Here is a 21251-nt window from a genome sequence, read left to right on the forward strand (position 1 = left end):
GCTATTATTAAAAATGTATTGACTAAAGTTGTAAAAAAAGTTAATTGTATGTATATCTGTTAACAGTGGTTGATGTTACTGAGTACAATGATTCAAGTATGAATGGAATGTGAGATTATCAAGTCTGCTGCATTTTATAATCATTAGGCCTATTCTTATCTTTGAAAAACATATATAGCCTACATATTAAGATCCTGGGCCATTTAGAAAACATTTACATGAAGCCTTCGACACATGACTAGAAATTAACATCAAGAAACTCTGTTTAGAAGAAACTAATGACATTTACAATGCAAAGGTCACAGCCTTTGACTTCAGTTTGTACAAACGAACTGGATTTGGAACGAAACAACACTCCCACAGTTAAGAAATGATAGTGGAAACAACAATAAGATGTGATGTTGTGCACTGATATTGGAGACACTGTGTAGAAATCTGCAGAATGAGATAAGCCTTGTTGATTGTTAGTGCAATCACAGCTAAAAAATGTGATTGCGTAATAGAATACATGCTGTGATGATAAGTAGTATTTGTTGCGATTTATTGAATCATATAGCCAGTAAAAACGTCACTGTGGCAAAGCTGCTGACAAGATGCAGAACAATCTTGATTATTGCCTCAGGAGATTAACTGAAACTGACTCTCACATGTATTTACTTGTTGTTGTATTAGTGGGCACAGACGGTTAACCAGCAGGAGAGCCGGGCTGCAGATCTGCCATTACATAAGTGTTCCCTGTGTCATGAATGTTGTGGCGCTGCAAGAGAACAGATTGCGTTTCACTCTCCTCCCGTTTCATATACATACAGTCGAAGCCATTTTCCACGGGAAAAAAAATACTTTATTAATACACTTATATAATGTATACCAACATTTATAGACAAAATATGTACATCAAACATCTTTCATGTAGGTCCCAAAATATAAAATCTCAAGTACCTCTTTCTATAGAAAACTAGTCTTCTGGTAAAACTTTTACATTCAACTTCTCTCCTCAATCCGCCTTTGACTCCAGTATTCATACGTAGTACAGAGAATAAACATCTGAGATTTATCAGCTTTTTCACAAGTAAAAGGCAACAGCAAGAACAAACACCAGGTTTGACTTGAGCAGAAACAGATGTTGAGTATGCAGACCAGGTCCAGCACAGTGCTACAGTATGTACACAGTTTCTGAGTACACAACGTACAATTGTCCGCACTCTGCCCCCCCCTCTATCTGTCCGGACGGGCAGAGTGCGAGAACGGGTATCAAAAATAGAAATGTACAAGAAGTCTATGAACAATAATTACAGAAAAAAATCCATCTAAACTTGTCTGTTTGTCAACGAAAAACAAGACTTCTCATTCAACATGGTCATGTGGCGGCCCATTCCTTCATCCACGCATTGGGTGTACCCTTACTCTCCTCTGTACACACTTGAGGAAACCCTTACGGTGCCAGTCATCATGGCTGCGAGGGCAGTGAAGATATTGGTGACCTAAAGGACATAGGCAACGAACTTTGGGTGAAATATTAACGCTAACATTTGGTGCAAGACTTTCTAAAAGTACAAAGATGGCGTGTCTCTATTGCAACAGCTACAAGTGAGATGCATCAGTGTCATCGGCGTATAGACTTTTAACAGCAGCATCTAATATCTTTCTTTACATTCAACCATGTGTGTGTTTGTGTGCAGGGCAGGTCCAGTTTATATGATACATTTGCACTGAGTAAAACCACTGAGCATTTGACATTCAACCTCTGAGCTTTGCATCGTCCGAGTGTGGACGGATGTCGCTCTCTCCTCCATTTCTTGATTGTTTCTACAAGTCCGCAAATTTGACCTCTGCATGCTGAAGAACAGAGGACGGGAATGAGGATGGATTATGGAAAGGCTCAGTCATGTTCTCATTCCAACTACTGTCTCTGCTCCTGGGTACTAGAACAGGATCTGTTCTCTTGTATCGCTCAGTCTTTGGTTTCCAGGTTGAGGGGTGGTACCTGCTTTAGTGCCTGAAGGAGGGCAGGGGAGTCCATCGGGGTCTGAGATATGGCTGGCGCTGGGGAGCCTCCCCTGGGAGACAACACTAGCTGAGGTGGAGGCGGTCTTTCGCTGGGCATGGCGGGCGCAGAGCCTCCCATGCCAGGGTAGAGCATGGGCACGGACCCGGGGTACCAGCATTTCTCCAGCATCGGCAGGTAGGCTGCAGCAGAAGGTGGAATGAGGTAGAAAGGCATGCAGAGGGGATGCGGAGGAGGTGGATGGTTGGGGGATACGCTCATGTAACTGCCATAACCACTTGAGGATGATGACGATTCTCCACCTGAGAGCAGCTCATCTTCAGACGACTCCACTCGAGGTCGCTTGTGGCGCGGCTCGTCATCCTCCACCTTGATGCCAGAACTTTGCCTCTCGCCCAGCACCCGCTTCAGCTGGCTCTCCTGCCCGTAGTAATCTGGACGTCCCTGTTGTGGCCCGGATTCCGTCTTCTCCAGCTCACCCCCGTAGCCGCTGTCCGTATCTGTATCGCTTCCGCTCTGCTCGCTGCTCGGTGGAGCATACACCCGCTGGATGACGGGTACACAGTTCCTCCCATAGCCCTCGCTGGGTTTAGGGGGTAAGCTGGTGGGGATTTCCTTGTGAGGTTGGTGATAGGCGGGGATTTCCTCAGGTTGAGGGCTGAGAGGAGTGCGGGGTCGGACCGGACTTTGCAGCACCTCTGCCGCTAACTTGTGGAGGTGATTGATCACCTGGGACGGCGTGAGTTCTCCATCGGGTTCGTGATTGCTGAGATACTGGAGCATCTCTTTGGCACACATGTGGAAGCCAGAGCGAAACATCTCCTCGGACTTCTCCTGGCTGACAGAAGGCTGCTCTGTAAAGACGTCAAGAAACTACAGTCAGAAATCCTGCAGTGGGATACTGATGCAACTATATTTGAAGGCACTTCTTTGCCTGTACTTCTGCACAATCCTGTCATTGTCTACTCTTGGTAATTTGCATCCTGTCCAACAAAAACATCCTGCTGCACGTGCATGTGTCTTTTTGTATGTGATCTGCAACTCACCAATTTGCATGCCGTTCTGCAGAGCAATGATCTTTTGCTGTTGTTGCTCCAGAAGAGAGGTGAGGGCTTTCACGTGCTTGAGTGTCAGCTCCAAAACCACAGCCTTCTCCAGATGGCCCAGAGTCTAGAGGAAACACACACAGTCAGCACATCCTCACCTCTTATATAACACACACACACAGAGTATGCTTAACTGCTCATGTATACACAATCTAGGTTGTCATCATAAAAACACTGCAGCATAAAGGCAAAAATAAATGATGGGATAATATAAATTTCAGAAATAATACGCAGTCTGTAGTATTTATGACATTGCAGTTACTTTTCTTTGTGTACTGGATTTAATTTTTAAGTGTGTCTACAATCACCATAAACGAAAATCCTCCTCAGTGTGAGCTGTCATTCACTGGCTGCTGACGCACTCAGCAGAGAGGATGTAATACCACTGAGCAGCCACTCGATGGTGCATGCCACTCAACACACTCAATCCCCTGATCCCCACCAGCCACAGCATGAACTTACCGTGAGTTTCAGGTGCTCTGGCAATAAATCTTTTAACTGAGCGATGCACTCGTTTATCCGATCACGCCTTTTCTTCTCAATAAGTCTGTGAGGCAGTTTGTAGGTCTCCTGCAAGAACAAACGCCATTGTTTGGTTAATTCCATTTGATCTGATTGCACACAGCTATCTCTTTATGATCAGAGGCAGCCTCTGCGATAGGGAGGACTCTAAGAGTTATGTCATAGCAGAAATTAGGCCAACCATTTATGGGACTACAGGACTACTGCCTGCGTAATTCCTCCCTTGTAGTTCACACCCTCTAATAAAAGATTTATGGTTAACAAGTTGGCAGTGAGAAAAAATATAATACCTTGCTCTCTTCTCCTCTTTTCATTCCTCGCCTGGGTTTATAGACATACATCGGGAAATCCATCCTAAACAAAATACAAAGAGCAACAGTGAGGCATGCGCTAATGCTTCGATTACAGAATAAAATATAAAACAAGTGCGTTTAAAGAAAAATTTTCAAACTTACCCCTGCATGTCTGACAGATCGGTCTGGTGTTTGGAAAGGGGAGGTGGTTGCGCGCTTGTAATTCGCTCCATTGTTTCTCACTCCAATTACGCAGCAAAGTCGGGGTACTTTTCCAAATGCAGTCACAAATAAATACGCATTTGTTAACGCGTGTGGAAAATAAAGTTGAAAAAAAAGCTGCAGTTGATGAAATGCACCGAAAATTCTTCAAATCGCTCCAAGATTTGATTTAATTTCTCATTATTTAACAACAATTCGCACTTATTTTAAAGGTTATTTTTGCGCGTTTCACGTCCTTGCGATTTCTCCACGCCGTGCTCCTGCCGCAGAAAGGAAGGCAACCCTGTTGGTGGCGCGTTGGGAAAGTGGGGGAGGACAGAGCGACGAGTTAAATAAACCCTCTGACTCTCCGCTCCGCCTGACCTATCTCTATCACATGAGGCTCACGTGTTAAACGGTGCTGTATCCTCGGCGGAGGGACGGCCCACTTTCGACCGATAAGGAGCCTCAGTGGGCGGACAGCGGCGAACGTCAGAGCGGAGGGCGGCGCGTGTCCGATCCCGTGTACCACCATGCTGAAGTGTATTGAAACAAGACTGGGTGAACAGCAGAGAAACGGCGCGCGGGTAAAGTTGCTGGCAGCGGACCAGTGCGCGAGTTCAACAGGGCCCGAGGCACGAGAGGCGAGTGGGTACTGCGCCGGTTGCCAATGAAAATATACAATAAAGCAATTAAAATGTGCTTCTATAGGACTAATTACCTGCAGGATCATCATAAAGCAGAGGACAAATGCAATGAAATCACTCTAAAATTGGTGCTTTATGAGTGTTTTTTGACGCATAGAGGTTTATTTATATATAACAATATATTTTATACTAAACATACCATTTATTAAGACTCGTGGGAACCATATACGATTTTAAGCATAATTATTCTCCTTTCAAGTTATCTCCACAGAACATTATAATAAAATTCATTACGCACACCATTTAGGCGTGAATCATCAGTCCACATGTCTGCAGCAGACAGGTGGGCTCCTGTATAAACACGGAGGACACGGCGGGAGAACCACGTGCACCTGTGCGTGGATGAGTGTGTGGAGTGGATGGAGTGTTTTGTTGTCATGAGGCGGTGCCGGCTGTCACGTTGATCTCCTCATGGCCCCTGGAGCCTGCTGAGCGCGGGGCACATCCAGCTCATCCAGCACACGGCGGCTGCACCTGTGTGCTGCAGGCTACAAACACGGTGCACAGAAGTAGGCCTACATCCATTTTGGTTTACATGAGGACATTTTCTTTTTTTGAAAATGAAAAGGTGTATAATACAGGTTTGTTTGAATTTCCATTGAACTGATCATGAGTCCTCACTTATTTCCCTTTACTGGGAAATAACTTTAATAAGCCCAAAGTAATTTTCAAGCTAAAATAAGAACGAGAAGGCCTTTAAAACCACCACTGAGAACCACATTATTTTTTTCTATAGTCCCCATACAATAGGGTTTGATTATATCCCAACAAATTCAATACACAAGGACAATTCCAGGGTCAGAGTATTACAGTTTAATAATGGACTGTACCCTATATGAGAGAGGGAGTTGGTTGGTGCTAAACAGGGAGAGGACTTCAGATAATTATTTAAGCTCTAAGTTTGTTTTTTTTTTTTTGGCTTAGGGAAGGACAGGGGCGAAGCACCAAATTCTGGGCTATGTGCATAAGCAGTCTTTGTGGGCCCCTCATCCTCCCTCTTTTCATGCATGTCTCTTTTTTAATGTACCTTTGCCATCTTCTTTTTCTTTCTTACTTTCTTTCTTTTTTTTTTAAGCATTAATTTCCCTTTCCAGCAGCTAACAAGCATCACTCGATTCTAGGTACATTTAAAGACAAATCCTATACTTCAGGGGTGAACTAAACCATTTTATGCCTTTAAAGGGGTGAGAGAAGCCTCAGAGAGCTTCCTATATTTTTCTGTCCTTCAACCGATTTATTTATCCTATTTTGATTCAGTCTTAAATTTAGTTATAACACTAAATAAAAAAACTGCAAATGAAACCAGACTTTTTATTCCTAAATTTCAAGTGTCCCCCTCCTATTGGGGATCTTGTAATCAGTCCCACTTTCCTCCCAAACTACAACGCCCCTGAGAGAGGGGCACCCAACTCTGAATGGATGTATTTTGTATTTACTTTAAATACATTCAGAACTCCAGAAAATTACATTTTGTTTTAAAGGCATGTTTTCTTTAAAAAAATTCCAAAATCACACCATTTATTGTATAACAGCCAGAAACTGTGAAAAACAGTTATTAATGATGGATAATCACCCTAATATACCAACAGTTATGTCACATGCAAACAAGACACGTGGCTTCATTTTTGGGTCACAATAATCAAAGTGCAATACTTTGCAATTTTTTTCAAAATACCTGTTAAAATCCATAATTTGCTCCTCTGCTGGTTAAATTGAATGTGGATTGATGACCTCCTTATGAAGCTACAGTGACTGAGTCTTTTGTGAAGCTGTAAACAATTATATCACAGCAGGAATATGGTGTGTTAGGAGAAAAGCTGTAAAAAAAATTTTTTTTCATTTGACCATGTTTCCTGGGATTTTTGCCCAGAAATCACATTTAGCCAAATCCTTGCAATGACTGAATCATATTGACTCATGCTTACAGGTTTGTTTTTTCAATTAAAATATATGTAGGGTGTTTTTTAGGTGATTATTTTTCTTCACATTTATATTAGACATTTTTCCGTTATCTTCAGGAACTTGTTTCTTTGGACTATCCATCTATTTTATCTGACAAAAAGACGTAAGGAAAGCAGCAGCAGAAAAGAAGTTCCTTCACAGCAACAAGTAAGGGTCCTCATTCAACAAGTTCAACTAAAGCTCTGTTAAAAAAATCCCTAATTTTAGTGGATTAAATACAAATAGGGGGCTACAGGATCCAGTAATTACAAAATGAGCATAACACAGGTCACGCTGATGCAACTATAATTAAATAAAAACAATGATGGAAAGCCCCCTTGAAGAACACCAGGGCAAATTTAATACAATTTAGGAATGAGTTGGATTTTAAGAAATCCTGATAATGGCATGGTAATGGGATAATTTGTTTGACTCACTTGTGACATTCTTGGAGAATATTGTGGGAAAACACCTTTTGTCCTGTTTCCAGCATAAATAATAGATAGTGCATGATGGCTATTTAGCCTTGGGGGTATATGATGTGTATATTTGTATATATTGTAAACTGATTCTCTTCTTGTACCTTTATTTATGTATGTGTGGCCATGGACAGTCTATTAGCAAATGGGCATCTGGAAACAGTTATGCAAAAGGCCCCAAGACATACAGACAGCTGGTTTTGTGTCTCTTTAGGGTCATTTTGTGTCTTTTTTTTGGGGTGGGGTGGGGTGGGGGTGGGGTAACTGTGTTCCTTTGTGTCCCCTTTTTGGCTGTTTTGTGTCTTCCATAGTTATTTTATTTCTCCTTGTGGTTGTTTTGTGTCTCTTTGAGGTAACTGTGTGTATTTTCCGTAAATATGTCTCTTTTGGTAATTGTGTGACTCTTTGAGGTTGTTTTGTCCATTTTTGTGGTTATTTTGTGACTCTTTGTGGGTTCTTTGTGGTCTCTTTATGCGAGCCCCTTGGCCTGTGGCTGGTAGGCCCATTTAGTAATCCATCCATGTGTGGCCTAGATTTGTGTATATGCTTAAATGAATATTTTCCTGCTGTGTTGTGACCAGTGACAGGTGGCAAATCAGGTGCGTTTGTTATATGCATTTAGGACACATATGGCTATTTAGTACTTTAGTACTTAACTTGTGGGAAATACACGATTCGTCCTTGTAAATACCAGTATTTTCTTTATGTACCTTTTTTTGCACCTAATGTATACTTGTTGCCTTGACATGGTATTGATGTACATGAGTAATATATAATGTATCATTTACAATTATTTAATGATGAATTTTTGCAAAAGGTGAAGTGTGTCATAAGTCTTGTACAGGCATCATGGTTTTTTAAGATGGCGATTTTTTGTTGTTTATCAGAAGTCTGAGGAAGAGCTGCAATCTTGAAACATTACACAGCATTAAAATCCTTCTAATGCTCATCCTGCATTACTGGAAACTAGGATATGCAAATCTTTTTTTTTTGTTACTGTCTTTTGACTGTTTTTTTTTTTTTTTTTTTTTACATACTTATTTAAATAAATAAAAAAGTTTGACAAAAAGATTAGTAGTGTTAATATGTTTACTAAATGATTAAATTGGACACAAACATGAGCTACTAAATATTGTTTTAACTTCGGTGATAAAGAAGCTGCCTGACAAATAGCAAGGCGTTTAAATGGTTATGTTGTCAAAAGTTTTACAATAGACTATTAAAAAATATTGTAGGTGATAAAATTCTCTTGGCGATGCAAAGTGTATGTTTGTTATACATTTTCCTTCATTTTCATTTGTTTTAGTCTTCAGAAAATCAAAATAAAATATTTTACCATTAAAAAAAATCTTTATAGGTCCATGTGTGCTGGGACAAAGTCCCAAAAGGTCAAATTAAAGCTAAAAATGCACAACCCCAGTGTGTACTCATCATGCTAACATATTTCCACATGAAACATGGTTATAAGATAAGTACACTTCCTCATTTAAAAAGGGCCACAGATTAGATTTCAGAATTCTTCTGCTGGCAATTCCCAAATTCACTTCTCTGTGAGGCTCTTCATTCATCTGACTGCAACAATGACACTACTCAAACTGTCAGCCAATAAGCAGATAATAATGGCGACATCCTCATTATCTTTAGTCTCGCATGTGTTTTGGCCTTTGCCTCCACTTCCATACCGATGCACTCAACAGATTATTTTACACGCTTGTTTATTTAAATAGACTCCAAGAATGGAATGTACAATTCAGACACAAACCATCCATTAGTATAAAAGTTCAGTTTGGTCAAGCAGCACTCCAAATAACATCTATTAGGTCTTTTTTTATCCTGCCTCGCATACGCTCAAACACTCAAACAATCATTCTCAAGTGGGTCTTTTTTCAAAGTGACGTAACAATCATTTGTGTGCTACAGAAAATATCAGTGCTTTAAATGAATGAAAGGAAGATTACATAATTCAGTGCAGAGAAAGAAGAATCCTATCAGTTTAGTTCTAAAGTATGCTAACAATGTGACTCCATATAACTACTACTATTAAGCACAACATGGAACCAGCTTCAGAGGGAAGCTGTCACATGATTTGCTCCTTCTCCCTGGTAGGTTCATATGGTCCATTATTCAAAATAATAGCTATAAAAAAGGTATTACAGGTCAATCAGGTCAATACTATTTCTTTTAACAAGTTTCAACGCCCCCCCCCAAAGCCTTTTTTTTTACTCAGAGTCCTAAAACCTTCATTTAAGATTGCAAAATGATGTGAAAGTTATATAAATGGGGGAGGGGGCACTGTTTAGGTGTTATAACAGCATTAAGAAACTTTGTAAAAGTATGGTGACCTCTTCAGAAATGTTTACAGGTGTTAGTCTCCATGTATCAAATATAAAACCACCAGTTCCCAAACATAGTTATTTAGACATTGCATATCATTAAGTATTTCTATTGCTGTCAGACAGATATTTTAAATAATGTTATATACTTCATACAAACCTTCAAATCCACGTGTGACCTGAGTTCGCTGGTGCAACGCTGAGGATTAAAACCTCAAAAAAAGGCCACTTGAGAGAAACACCCCCTTTAGGAACAATGGCTGAACTTTGGCATTCTGTCACAATGCAGAAGGCATTTGGGGTAGTAAAGCTAAAGTCAGTGTTTTCATCTCCTAAACCCACAGGACTGCTTCTCAGGACCCGAGGCACTTGGTGCACAGTCCACCCACACAGACACATCCACACTACAGACTGCGAGTAACATACTCAGATAACTCTCACTTCACACTTAGGAGCAAATGATGTCGAAACACTTATTGTAGGAGTTTCTGGTGAAGTGTACAGTCAGACATCGACCTAAATACATACCAGAGACAGACATGATTCGGCATTCTCCTGTCAACATGTGGCGCACAGGAGTTGCTCAGGCACCAGTGAAACTGGCCACGTTGGCCCTCAGGCAGGCTGCTGGGGGTTGATGTTCATGTGAGGGGGATGACCAAGAAGACCGATTCGTTGCTTCTGCTTCCTCTGCTCTGTCATCTGCAAAAGGACACAAAAAGCCTTTATAGACGACTGCGAGCTAGCAAACATGACTGAAAACCATGCAGGATTTAACATACACAAAAACTGAAGTGCAAAAAAGACAAATTGTGGGCTTAATAAGAGAGCTTAAGAGGTGCTGGTAGGTATGCTTTGTTGCTTTTGGGACAGAGCCAGGCTAGCTGTTTTTCCCTCTTTCCACTCATTGTGCTGAGCTAATCTAACAGCTGCTGGCAGTCACTGCACATGCACGAGAGCGGTATCAATCATCTCATCTAACTGTAGTGACTGTATAGAAACTTCGACACTACCGCTATCCAAGCTGATTGCCAGAAAATGATGGCATTATATGTTTCTGCAAACCGCAGATATGTATGTAAGTTATTGTGTAGTGGGTACATTTACAACATTGTTTTTCAACAATGCTGTGGTTAGGTTTTTTGCACAAAAAACAACAGTGTGGCTATAGTTAGAAAAAGATACTGTTCTGGCTTTAAATATCCAGTTTTGCGGGGCACCTATAGCTCACCTGGTAGAGTGGGTGGCCAATACAAAAAGGCATTGTTCTTGTTGCAGCGGCCGTAGGTTCAGGCTCCTTTGCTGCACGTCATCCGCTTTTTCAATCTCTTTCACTCCAAAGTTCTCTTATCAAATATAGGCATCAGGCCCAAAAATAATCTTAAAAAAATAAATAAATACCTGGGTTTGGGGGCACAATCCCTGCTGGAAAAAAGCCATGTCTCTGTAAAGTACAACCATATTTCACAGCACAATCCCAGCAGGAAATGCAACAACGTTTCTCTAAAAAACAACTGCTTTTTGCGGACCTGACCTTGGTGGAAACACAGCAACAATTCGCTACAAATAACCCACGTTTGGTGCCCAAAAATCAGCTGGAAGCATAACAAAGACTTGCTAAATCACAACCAGTTTTGTCATTTGTTGGTCTCAAACAGTGGTCTGCAGCTTGGTTGTCATCTTGTCTAGGTGACACGCCATCCACCATCTCCTCAACCTCCAGATGATAAAGTCAGCTTATGTACTATAAAAACAGTGATGTGATACACATGGAACATGCAAATGTAACATATTTGTGGTTTGCAGAAATACACAAAACTAAACCTACAAAAAAATGACTCCGCAATATACTGGATACTGCCGCTGCCATCTTGCGCTGGTGATGTCATTTATGGTAAGAGTCTGTGCAGTACCTATCAGGAAGTGGATCCGCTACATTGAGTTCACGCCCACACACCCATCCATCCCAATCGTGAGCAGTGCAACTGATTGTGAGCAAATCAACTGGCACGCACAGCTGTCACTCATGATGTTACACCCTCTTTTATAGCATCAAATAAATAATTAAAACCAACAAGCATTGAACAAACATCAGCACTACTTGAAATGACAGAAACCACCTTTGGGAAAATTTATTTGGGGTGTACTTTGAATTTTTAGCTTGGGCCATGTCCAGTCTGCTAACATGGACTGAGATGTTTTGGCTTCACTTTTGGATAGTTTTTATGTAATCTGCTACAGTCTATGGTTCCTAAATAATAATAAATAATCAATATAACTGTTGGATTTGAACTATAATGTTATAAAGTTCCGTTCATTTTTAACTTAAAAGAACAGCAAAAACTGATTGTTAACTAATGTAGGTATTAGCTTGGATAGTCACCACTTCAATTATGGCGATGGTGCAACTACAAGCAACAAATAATAATTCTTTCCATGTATTTCCTTTAAAACATGTTGAGTAATTACAGCGCAGGCTGTCAATAACTTCCCAATGGCTCAACATTAAAGGACATTCTCTGAAAAGCTATCTGGTTCAGATGGAGGTAAAAGAAACAAATCATGGGTGACTGCGAAGCGAGGGAGTGTGTGATTTACTGTCACATGACATACCTGCTCCTTGAGCTCAGTCAGCTGCCCAGACAGGTTGGCAACCAGCCTCATGGTCGACTCCAGCTTCTCCTGCAGGTTCCTGATTTCATTTTGCTCGCCCTCCGCATCGCTGCTCACCAGTGACATGGCGCGCATCCGTGGGAACCAGTCCAGGTTGTGCTCCTGTGGTTAACCGAGCATATCAGTTATGTAAAAAATAAAGTATTGGTAATTTTAACAGGAAGGCGCAACTGTTTGGCAATCAAGTGCTTAAATGTGAACTCTAAATGCCACTGCTCCACATTGTGTTTATGAAGGAACGTGCTTGAATGGTGTTATTGCCACAGGAGTAACAATGGGGAGTAAATGACCTCAGACTGCTACAATGGAAAATCCCAGTACACTGACCAGTGATTCCTTATCAGGCTTTGATCAGTGTTAGGGTTTGACCGCGACTCATGTACCATCCTGTAGACTTCCTGTTTGTCTGCACTAGTCTGTTTGTGTCATTAAATGTGCATGACCAACATGTCTGTCAGTTGAGATTAGAAAAGAAGAACATATTACTGTACTAAGGTGTGTGAGACAAGCCTGTGCATGTTTACAAGTCTACTCAATCATAGGCACTGTACCAAAAACGTGACACAAAAGTAGACGCCCATTTCACTGCTCTGTCACTCAGGATTGCTGGAAATAATGTAGTCCAAGAAGATAGCGCGGTCTAATACCGAATATAATGCATTTACACACACACACGCACACACACACACATAAAAAAGCAAGCCTGCACTGTGAAAATTGATGTGTGTTTTCAGGGTGTGTCTATGTTTTTTATTTACCATGATCATCTCAGCCACGTAGCTCTCGGGGCCTGTGTATTCGGTGGAATCTTTAACTTTTACCAGCACAATGAAGAACAGGTAGTGCCACATGTTGTGCTCCTCTTTGATGTGCTCCTCAAAAGTCACTGTCTTGTTGTCAAACTTGTCCCGCTCCAGGCCTGTAGAAGAAGCAGTAACACGTTATATATGGTACAAAGTTACAGCATGTTTAAGAAAAAAAAAAAACAGAAGCCAACTTCTATATGACCAGTTTCTGTTTTGTACTGACATTGAGGAAGCAAACTTGTCAGTTTGAAGGAATAAATGAATGAAAAAAGTGGAAGTGTGACAAGAAAATAGTAAGTATGGATTCAGGAAGTTTACACATATAAAAGATCACAACAAACTAACCCATCCCAGACAGAAAAAAGTAGATTCTCTCGCTCAAACTAGATTACAGCCTTCCAAGAACGTTGCAGTTCACATCCACGTCTGCCCTGACTCATATGATATACAGTACTGTGCAATAGCCTTAGGCTCCTTAAACTTTATAACTTTAGCAGGGTTATAATGATCATACATACTTATTTCTCAGTAGTCTCTTTACTAAACTACAGAACATACAGGAAATATGTATACAGTATCAGTAGAGCAAATATTTCAGAATAAAACAACTTCAACAGGCTGAAGTACTTAGTGTGATCTCCCTTTTCACTTAGCATGTCTTGAACTCTCTTGGGCAGACAATATGAGATTTACAGTACTAATCTTCTGATGTATTTACACCAGGTTACATTCAGGAAAAGTCCAAAGGTCAATATTGATAGCTACCTTTTGTCAAGTTGTACATTTTCATGTTTCACACTAAATACTGGCTTCAGTCTGAAGAAGCCATTTTGTTATGACTCCTTTGGCATTTTTTAATGCATTGTACATGTTCTCTGGATTCTCTGTACATTAGTAAAGAAAAAAAAGAAAAAAGAATACATATCCCCGTTACAACTTTGCTAAAACAACAAATCTATGGTAGCCTTTGCACAGCACTGTATTCAGTGATAGACTTTAAAATAATTAATGAAATGTTAGAAGTCAGATTGACATGCTGGGCCAATAAAGCGGTTTGTGATAGAACATAAAGTTGTAGTCATGACAGTAGACAATGCTTCAAATATGGATGTTTTTACAGGGAAGTTACAGATTCTAAAACGTGGATAGCTCACACACATCTTCTCCCGGCAAAACAGAAGATCGATACAATCAACATAGTTTCAAGATGAACAACCGAGATTAGTATCTGACCAAAATGTCTGATTTTCTGTTCCTGAGTTATGGTGTCAAGGAATGGCCAGAAAATAGTTTTCGCATTGAGAAGTTGACCTTTGACCTTTTGGATATGAAATGTCATCATGTCATTTGTAGGACATTTTTTATCTTAGTTCGCATATGAATTCTTGAGTTACGGCAAGAAAAAAATGTGATGTGAGGTTACAGTGGCCTTTGACCACCAAAGGCTAATCTGTTCATCATCTCTTGTTGGATGTTCGTGCCAAATTTGAAGAAAATCCCTATAGGCGTTCCTGAGATGTCGCACTCAAAAGAATGGGAAAGAAGGACAGATGAACAACGTAAAAGCATAATGCCGCCAGCAACAGTTGTCACTGGTGTGCAGGCATAAAAACTAATGCAAAAAAACCAAAAAGGTGTTTTTTTTTTTAAAGCAACAACATTAAAAAACAAGGCAACAAAATGCAGTTAGAAAACAGACAAGGAGACGAGACAGTATTGGTAACAAATAGCACAATACAGAGGTATTACAACTATAAAGCAGGGTTGATTCACACTAAATTACAGTTTAAGCTGCGGAAAATTAAGCATCAACCATGACAGGCTGTCAGATGAGGGGAGCTAGTGTCCTTGAAAGAAATGAAACAACACATAATTTCTTTGGCAGTGAATTGCACAGTTATTTGATTTGGGGATTTTGTTAAATGGATTTGACATGCTAAATAGATGCCTGTCTGCTATTGTTCAGAAACTAAAGAGGAGATTTTGCATAACATCTTTAAAGTGGCACACAAAAATGCAATTATGTAAAAAAAAACATAAGTGAAGAGAATAGTGCAATATTATTAGGGACAGTCTAGTCCTGTAAAACAGACTAAATTCAAAAGGACTCCAAGCAGCAACCTCTGAGGCTGAAAAATTAAGCCAACATGTCAGTGCCAAAAACTGCAGTTCTTCAAATGGCCACTTGAGGCTGACTCCAGAAGTGAGTCAATCCTCATAGACCCTCATGTTAAAATGCCCAACATTGCAGCAGAGCTAAACATGTTCACAGCCTGGTGCAAAAACTGCCTTGGTCTCTTTAACTAATATCAACATGCATGACTGGTTAACGCAGCCAGGTCAATTTTCATTGTTTATAGTTTATTGGCTATTTTTCACTGTTGTTGTTGGTGTCATGCACCCTTCACTAAGAGCAGATTTGTTTGTCATTTAACTTTTTTGTGTTTTTACCGTTTTTATCTGTATTTACAATTCTTGACAGACATTTCTGCTATTTTTTTTTTCTTGGACTTTATGGTGTTTTTGCAATTGCTATCGAGTATCATATATCTTTCTAGCACACTGGATGTGCATAACAGCATTGCTGTAATAGAGTTTAATGCTCAGTCATTTTTCCCTGAATAAAAAACGGTTTGATGATGATAATGACAACTGTGCACGGATTGATTTTTACATAAGTCAACCCAGTATAAGCCAATTTTTTTGTGCTCATGTATACACTATACCAAAATAGGATTAAAACCAGGATATGCCCGATATGCCTCATAAACAGGTAATTCATGTACATGTAACTGCACTCAATGAGTCAGATCCACCCTTTGTTCCTCCACAGCTCCACACTCTTGCCCAAATATATTCACTTCAATCTCCAAAAACAAGAGTCCAAATGCCAAACTAAAGGCCTCAAAACTGGACTTACCAAACCAATGGGTGACCTCAAGACATCTGAATGAAAACGAGTTCTGTGGGTACCCACAAGTCTCCTCTTTACGGACAAGCCCACATTATGCTAGTCCTGTGCAGTTTTGGGCAAAAACCATGCAGTTTTTGAATGTAGTACAAATGGCTTATTTTGCCTATTTTATCAGAATATTTCTGCATATTGGGGTCCCCAAACAGTCTTTAAATTGTTACCACCTACAAGCTGAGCATACAGCTGCTGCCTGCTTTACCATGTTAATCTGGACTTCAAACATGTTTTTAAAATACGCTAAATAATAGGATTGTAAACATACGGTTAAAAAAATCTGGTTCATCGTAATTAAAGAGTGAAATTGAGTGATTAATTGCAATTCAAAAATTATTTTGAAACTTTGTTTGACAGCCCTAGTAATGACACAATGGATCAAAATCCAGACAGTATTCTGGAAAGGGCCTTTAAGGTAAAGCTCCTTTTTGTCTTTCCTCTACACAAGATGGAGACTGAGGTTGGGAGGTTGAGATTCCTTGTTCAGAGATGATTTTAGCTACAGATAACAATCAAACCTGCACAGGAAGTACATGATGTGAATCAATCATTGGCTACAGACCCAAAGACCTAAAAACTAACGCAAGATTGAGAAAACGATCGATTGCTTATAACACCGAGCTGGAGGATGGAGAGCCACTTAAGCCGGTGGAGGTCAGCTCCTAATCTCTGCATCTCCTGTTCCCTTGTGCCTCCCCTGGAAACCATAGAGACGGCAGCTCCCCCTGTGGCCTGGCCTTCTTTAACATGAGTGAGTCAGAGCTGATGGCTGGCTGGGTGACATAATACCGTTCTCGTTCCATATGCTTACCTATTGTCCCGACTGCCTGACCCAACATACGCACACATGCTCACATACAGCATGTTCCGCTGGGCTCACACATACATGCGCTGTATAGTTGCACACACAGTCAGCAGCAAGTACTTTTTTTTAGGCACTCTCACATGTACTGTGCATATAAGGAAATGCAGATGAGGCTACGCAGAGGGTAGTCAGTGAAGTCGCACAAAACATATGGTGTGAAAATTAAGTTTGTGAGTGTGTGCAAGTGAGTGGGAGAAAAAGTGTGTGCGTGTGTGAGACAGACATGAATTATGGAGGCGAGCAGAGCAGTGGCAGGAAGCTCTCATGACTCAGCCTTCTTTGGAACGACAGCTAAGTCAAAAAGGGAAGGGGGGGGGACTGCAACAAACTACGTGCACCTTAACAGACGTACTTAACTGAAACCAGAGAAACCACCAAGAAATCAAACGCACTGAGAGGGGAATTTGGGAATTAACTGAGTGACACAAGCTGGATTGTGGAAGAGCACTAATGACGCACAGGCTTTGAAACACAGGGCCCTTCCAACAATTGAGCACGGCACCTACCAGGCTGGCAGGGTGCTTTAATGATTACAGAAGTAATCCTGGCACTTGAAAGGTAGAGGTTTGATTCCGATGTCAATATCATTAGGAGGATATTCTAGCACAAGCTGCTGAATGCATGAGAGAGCTGTGCCACGAAAGACAAAAACTAGATGTGACACATAACCAGTATGTCTGACGTAACATGCAATGTAGACAACTTTAAGGATGCAATTAAATATTTTGGTTATTAACTAGAGGGGTAGTCAGAGAGCACAGACCTCCGCCAAGGCCAAATAATTTATCTTACAATATTAACAAAACCGAGAAATAATCTGTCTATACACCCCCTGATTCAGATCTGCTCCAAAATTTAATGAATTTTTCCTCTGGCCATGCTACTCCCTTCTTGCACCAAGTTTCATGAAAATTGTTCCAGTAGGTTTTTTCGTAATCCCACTGACAAATAAACTGAACCAAAAGCATAACCTTCGTGGCAGGAGGTAGTTAGTATTGACTGATTTTCAAATAACTTAGCCTATCTGGTGTCAGAAAAAAAGAGAATATTCAGCGCTTTTTACTAGCCAAAAGTGTCTTCCAATTGTTTATTTTGTCTAAATAACAATTGAAAAAATTGAATTAGAACCAAGCAGTGACCTTTGGGGCTGAAAATTTACATTACAAAAGTAATAGTTCGCTTCAGCCTCTACAGTTTGTCTGATCAAATCAGCAAAATACTTGCTGCTCATGGTACACAAGGTGTCAGGATCCCACAGTTTGCCCCCATATTCTCTCTGCTGATCCCATACTTCTGTATTGACTTTTGTCCTCCTAAAAGTTCCGGTTTTGGTTTGACAGCTTATACAAACTTATTTCTTGGTTCTTTACATTGTTGGTAGTACATGACACACTACACAGTACTATGACACAGCAGCTTTTAGTGATTTTTCTGTTGTTTGTTAGCGAAAGTAAATGTCAAGGAGGCACCTTTATGCAATACACAGTCAATAGAGAGTGAGGGATTGTTTTCTCCCCAGGTGGGAGTGGGCCTTAAATGTGCTCTGTCTCTATAGACCCATCGTAAAATATCCAACTTTACAGCAAAAAAATTAAAATGTTTATAGCCTGCTCCCAAGAATTACTTTGATCTCTAGAGCTAATTTCCATAATTTTCATGACAACTGTTGGTGACGGCCAAAATGTCAAACTCGACTCAAAATGTGAGACATCACACCAATGACGGATGTCTATGGATGTATAAAGAATAAAGAGAACTGGATACAGCGTTTGAAGCGGGGTCCTATTCATTGTTTGGCTGAGCGGCTAGCATTCAGTTTAGCATTCCGCTAAAATAAAATGGGGATAAAATGATGATAGTGTGGCTCTTCTAGACTTTCGAGATTTTACCAGGATGAATGGATCAAATCCTGATAGTGATATGAGTCATTTCGCATATCAGCTGATTACAGATGTCACTTTCACAGTCTCAAAAGTCTATGGGAAGTCTTTTTGGGCCCAGTAGCATCATGTGACAAACCTTTAAGCTGTATTTCCATTGTTTGGCTACTACAAAAATTGGCTTCAAAGACCAGGGCACTTCCTGAGGGCCTTGTGATGTCAGAGTGGCTATGCCCATTATATTTATACAGTTTATGGTTGGAAGCTATGTTTCCCATTTTTATATCCTTGAAACTATTAACATTTTATAACAAATGTGGTAATAGTACTTCTGATTGACTAATTGATTAAACAACTAACAGTTCAAGCACCAGTCACCATGTAACAATGGAAACAAGAAATTAGTGGGGCTTGGACTAATCTACGTATTAACAGATAAGTCCGAGCAGTCTCACCGCAGATGAAGCAGGTAGTCTTTAGGACTTCTTCTTTCTTCTGTTTTTCACTCCTCAGGTCAGCAAATGTGTCGATGATGACACCAAAGATGAGATTAAGGACAATGATGATGACCATGAAGAAGAACAGCAGGTCGTAAATCACCCTGGCTGCAAACAATGGCTCCTGGGAAAGTAACAGGAAACAGGTTAAATCCAAAGGTTAACAACAGGGACTTCTGTACAGGCACTGTTTAGAGGTAATGACCAGAAAACAATATTAGTAATTTTACCAAGAGGTTGTAATGTAACCAATATAGAGAGACTATCCCATTTGATCCAAAGTGCAGCTCTTTACATAAACACATGATAGGGATGATGTTGTGAGTTTAAACGTGGTTAACCTTCCTCATCATGGATGTTAATGGAAACACAAGACCACAGGTGTAACCTGCCAGATGCTACAGTAACAGAGACGACGGAAAGCCGGTAAACCTGATGCAGCCTGTGTCTGTCTAGGTAAGACACACTTTAAAAAGGTCCTACAATGAGAAATGTTTGACATCATTAGCTAATAGAGCTACAAAGGACTTAACTGCTGACATACTATGCTGTAGGTACATTGGCCATTTAATTTTCCATTATTAGTTAATCATCTTTCAAGGTACAATATGTAAGATATGGTCAAACTTTTGTTTGAAACATTCAAATAATGAAATAATTATCGTCAGAATGTGAGGGAGTAACAGTTTCCGCTTTATGTCAAATATGTGTTTATACTGTTGCAGCCTTTAAATGGCGTCATGTTCACAAGAAGAGTCCATATGAACAATCCCCTCTTGACCTCGTAAGTGGATATTTTCTGAAAGCTTCAAGTCACGAGTTGCAACATGTTTGCTAACATTTTCACAAATGGTGGAGGAAATGGAAGTTAATTTTTCAGTAGATGGTGAGATAGTATATTTACCTTTAGCAGTACAGAACTTTTGTTAGAATTTTAAATGTAATACATAATATGTTTGAGGAAAATGTTGATGATCTGAAAAACCTTAGCGTTATCCTGTTACTTTTCCTTTACATTTCCTGCATTACGTTACCTGCTCCTTAGCTTGTTAAATTGTTAGCTTCAGTGGCTTTGAGGCGCCAGCAGTAGCGTCCATGTTGCTGTTGTCCAGCAGCAGCGCTGTAACGACTTAACCACTTGAAAGCCGACCATATTTAGTAAATTGCTTCCCATGTCATAACCACATGCTCATGTCTTCCATTTGAAGGACTGCATCAGTTTTAGCAAATATTAAATAGCATGCTAACCAGCTAGCCCCACTCGCCCTATCTTGTCATACAACTTGTAGCTTGAGAGGCAATAGTAGCATCCAGTCCAACATGACGTAGAGCTACAGCCCCTGGTGAATGCCAAAATAAATGCAATGTTGATCTGCAAAGAAAGAAATGATATACACTAAAAAGAAGCAAAACAAGAGAAACAGCGCTGTGGCTTTCCAACGCTAGAGACAATTCTTTGGCAGTAAAGAAATGAGGTCTGATGCTGAACTCATAAAGTTTCTTTTACACTTGTAAGTAAGATCATTTGCTATTTAGCGAAGCATATTTTTAGTGCAACTAATGATAACACAAACTGTACTAAAAAACATTCTAAATGCCATCAACATATAGATGTATGGTTTTGATGTGGCTCTTTGTTGCCACTGTGGTTTTTCTAAAACTGAGCTGAAGCTATAACATAAACTATAGCCACATGTTAAGATTATAAGACAGAAGTGATATTTTCACCGGCTCTCAGAGTCAGCAGATGGTTGAATTGACTGTGTTCTTGCCCTGCTGTTAATTGGTAGCTGCCTTTTTTAAATAACTGATGACTGTAAATTTAGATTGCACAGACCCAGTAGTAGACCGCTGAGCTGCCCCTCTCTTAAGAGCATGTGGCCAAGCATTACATATCACACCTTTAGATTAATGGCTGCAAATGCAGTCATACACTCGTAAATATTTAGGAAAAGCTTGTTTTGAGGCAACAATG

At 40.2% G+C, this 21251-nt stretch overlaps 2 protein-coding genes across 4 annotated transcripts in view; both read right to left on the minus strand.

Annotated features, from left to right (window-relative positions):
- Positions 1-824: 824 nt before the first annotated feature.
- Positions 825-4936, minus strand: LOC121952958 (class E basic helix-loop-helix protein 40-like). The gene is made up of 5 exons (XM_042499849.1): positions 4089-4936; positions 3924-3987; positions 3574-3681; positions 3052-3175; positions 825-2859 (listed from the first exon to the last, which is right to left on the minus strand). The coding sequence occupies exons 1-5, from the start codon at positions 4157-4159 to the stop codon at positions 1952-1954; spliced, it is 1275 nt and encodes a 424-aa protein (XP_042355783.1). The 5' UTR covers positions 4160-4936; the 3' UTR covers positions 825-1951.
- A 1422-nt stretch (positions 4937-6358) lies between these two features.
- The window catches only part of LOC121952968 (inositol 1,4,5-trisphosphate receptor type 1), a 109636-nt gene continuing 94743 nt past the window's right edge, over positions 6359-21251 (minus strand). For all 3 annotated transcript variants that reach the window (XM_042499877.1, XM_042499869.1, XM_042499861.1), the window contains 4 exons: positions 19235-19400; positions 13019-13179; positions 12201-12362; positions 6359-10289 (listed from right to left, as the gene is read on the minus strand). In XM_042499877.1, coding sequence (XP_042355811.1) covers positions 10203-10289; positions 12201-12362; positions 13019-13179; positions 19235-19400 — 576 coding nt within the window. In that variant the 3' untranslated portion in view covers positions 6359-10202. The remainder of the gene's footprint in view (positions 10290-12200; positions 12363-13018; positions 13180-19234; positions 19401-21251) is intronic.

Source organism: Plectropomus leopardus, chromosome 2 (assembly GCF_008729295.1).
Source record: "Plectropomus leopardus isolate mb chromosome 2, YSFRI_Pleo_2.0, whole genome shotgun sequence".
NCBI lineage: Eukaryota > Metazoa > Chordata > Actinopteri > Perciformes > Serranidae > Plectropomus > Plectropomus leopardus.

What these genes read in the sequence shown, in the direction of transcription:
- LOC121952958 (XM_042499849.1), bottom strand. Translation starts at nt 4,159, where the DNA reads ATGGAGCGAATTACAAGCGCGCAACCACCTCCCCTTTCCAAACACCAG. An exon ending in GATCTGTCAGACATGCAGGG is followed by an intron (nt 3,988 to 4,088) that starts GTAAGTTTGAAA and finishes TATTTTGTTTAG; the next exon opens with GATGGATTTCCCGATGTATG. An exon ending in GCAGAACGGCATGCAAATTG is followed by an intron (nt 2,860 to 3,051) that starts GTGAGTTGCAGA and finishes ACGTCTTTACAG; the next exon opens with AGCAGCCTTCTGTCAGCCAG.